Source organism: Octopus bimaculoides, chromosome 23 (genome assembly GCF_001194135.2).
Source record: "Octopus bimaculoides isolate UCB-OBI-ISO-001 chromosome 23, ASM119413v2, whole genome shotgun sequence".
NCBI classification, from domain to species: Eukaryota; Metazoa; Mollusca; class Cephalopoda; order Octopoda; family Octopodidae; genus Octopus; species Octopus bimaculoides.
In genome coordinates this window covers 24,143,049-24,145,542 of record NC_069003.1, presented here as the reverse complement: position 1 = coordinate 24,145,542, position 2,494 = coordinate 24,143,049, and the positions used below count along the sequence as shown (strand labels likewise).

At 40.6% G+C, this 2,494-nt stretch overlaps 1 protein-coding gene across 1 annotated transcript in view; it reads right to left on the bottom strand.

Moving 5' to 3' along the window:
- Nucleotides 1-2,494, bottom strand: part of LOC106874622 (uncharacterized) — a 20,078-nt gene that overhangs the window by 2,320 nt on the left and 15,264 nt on the right. The window contains exon 7 of the mRNA XM_014922414.2: nucleotides 1,360-1,471. Coding sequence (XP_014777900.1) covers nucleotides 1,360-1,471 — 112 coding nt within the window. The remainder of the gene's footprint in view (nucleotides 1-1,359; nucleotides 1,472-2,494) is intronic.

The following is a 2,494-nucleotide window of genomic DNA, read 5'->3' as shown; positions in this document are numbered from 1 at the left end:
GTGGTGGTGATGGTGGTGGTGGTGGTGGTTTTGGTGGTGGTGGTTGTTGTTGTTGTTGTTGTTGTTGTTGTTGTGGTGGTGGTGGTGGTGGTGACAGCAGCAGGGTTGTTATAGTATTAGTGATGATAGTGGTTGTAGCAACTGAGCTGATAATGTTGTTGCTGTTGGGGTGGTAATAGTTGGGATTTTGATGGTCATAGTAATAATAGCGATGGTGTTGTCAGAGTGGTGGTGATAATAGTGATGGTGCCGGTGGTGGTGGTAATGATGATGATGATGATGATGTCAACAGTCATAGTGGTAGTGGTGGCAGTGGTATTGCTGCTGCTGCTGGTGCTAGTGTTGATGATGGTGACAACTATATTGAGTTGGAATTTACAAAAAAGGTGTGTAAAGAACAAACAGGGGTATTAGGAAGGTGAGAAAGTCCTTTATGTTTCGAGCCTACGCTCTGCAGCAGAAAGGAACATGAGAAAATAAACAGAGGGAGAATAAGAAAAAAAGAAAGCTTTAGTAGCTAGCAGTCAATCATGGCGATGGCCAGACAGAGGTGGTCAGACAGGAGAGCTGGGAAGAAGGGGAGATAATAAAGTAGTGCTGATACCAAAATGAAGGTGCGCGTGCGTGTGTATGTGAGAGTATGTGACAATAAAGGTGATGATGATGAGGATATGATTACAACGATAATGATAATGATGATGGTGATGATAAAAAATGTGTTTGGAAGGCGATTTGGCTGCTATTTTTAGTAGGTTAGGCAAGTGCAGTGAGACTTCCCTGTCAGCTTTTTTGGCACTGATGTTGTTAGCAGCAGCAGCAGCAGCAGTAATAGTAGTAGTAGTAGTAGTAGTAGTAGTAGTAGTAGTAGTTGTTGTTGTAGTAACAGCAGCAGCAGTAACAACAGTGGCAGTAATATACTAGTAGTAGTAGCAGCTGTTGCAGTAGTAGCAATAGTAGTAGTAGCAGTGGCGGAGGCGGCAGTAGTAGTAGAAACAGTAGAAGACATAGTAGCTGCAGCAGCAGCAGCAACAGCTTGTAGCACTTATTGTTTGACGGTACTGAGTTAGTAGTGGTGATAGTCATGTGTGGTTGTGATGGTGGTGGCGGTGGTGGTGCTACAAGAATAGTGGAGTTAACACACTTGACTAGCATGGTTGGTCTAATGGAGGTAATTACATTTTCGAATGGGATTTGAGCAATACAATCACTTAAAAAGGAAAACAACTACATTCTCAAATTCTCTTGACCTTGACCAAAAAAATCTAGTTGGTCAAATAAAAACAAATCTTCAAATATAACTTGACCAATGGCTAAATAAATATTCTTCACTAATATGACAGACCAAATGAAAGTACTTACATCCTCAAATACACTTGACCAGTCTGGTTCAACAGTTCAGAAGTAATCACATGGTGCCAACTTTGTTTCTTCAGGATGGCCTTTGATTTCAATAGGAATTTTAGTGCTGTTTCTGGAAGAAAAATAAGAATGACAAAAAAAAAATAAATAAATAAAAAGGCCTTCTGGCAACGCTTCTTAGATTTGCTGTATGAAAAGTGCATACATGTTCATAGTGGAGGCGCAATGGCCCAGTGGTTAGGGCAGCGAACTCGCAGTCATAGGATTGCGGTTTCGATTCCCAGACCGGGTGTTGTGAGTGTTTATTGAGCGAAAACACCTAAAAGCTCCACAAGGCTCCGGCAGGGGATGGTGGTGAACCCTGCTGTACTCTTTCACCACAACTTTCTCTCACTCTTACTTCCTGTTTTTGTTGTGCCTGTAATTCAAAGGGTCAGCCTTGTCACACTGTGTCACGCTGAATATCCCCTGAACTACGTTAAGGGTACACGTGTCTGTGGAGTGCTCAGCCACTTGCACGTTAATTTCATGAGCAGGCTGTTCTGTTGATCAGATCAACTGGAACCCTCGACGTCGTAAGCGACGGAGTGCCAACAACAACATGTTCATAGCATGAAACTTGACCCACAGCTCATTCTGTTCGGACTGAGAAGAAACACATATACTGACGGCATCTTTGACTTGCTAATATTATTAGCAAAATTTTTTATATATAAAATGAGTTAAAAACCACTCTCAGATTCAAACATTTTAGATACTTAGTGTTTGAGAGATATCTAATTGAAAAAAAAAAAAAAACCAGATCATACAATAAAAGCAAGCAAGAGGAATTTCATAAAAAGTGGAGGCTCTACCATGAGAGTGTAAATGTGTGGTAGTCCTCAAGTGTTACTTCTTGTAGAACTGCTATTAAGATTATTATGTATGTATGCATATACATGCTTGCATGTGTGTGTGTGTGTGTGTGTATATACATGTATGTATGCATGCATGCTTCTGTGTGTGTGTGTATGAGAATGTATGTATGTACATACATATACATGCTTGTGTGTGTGTGTGTGTGTGTGTGGTGTGTAAGTATGTATGTATGTATGTATGCATATATGTATGTATGTATGTATGTATGTATGTATCT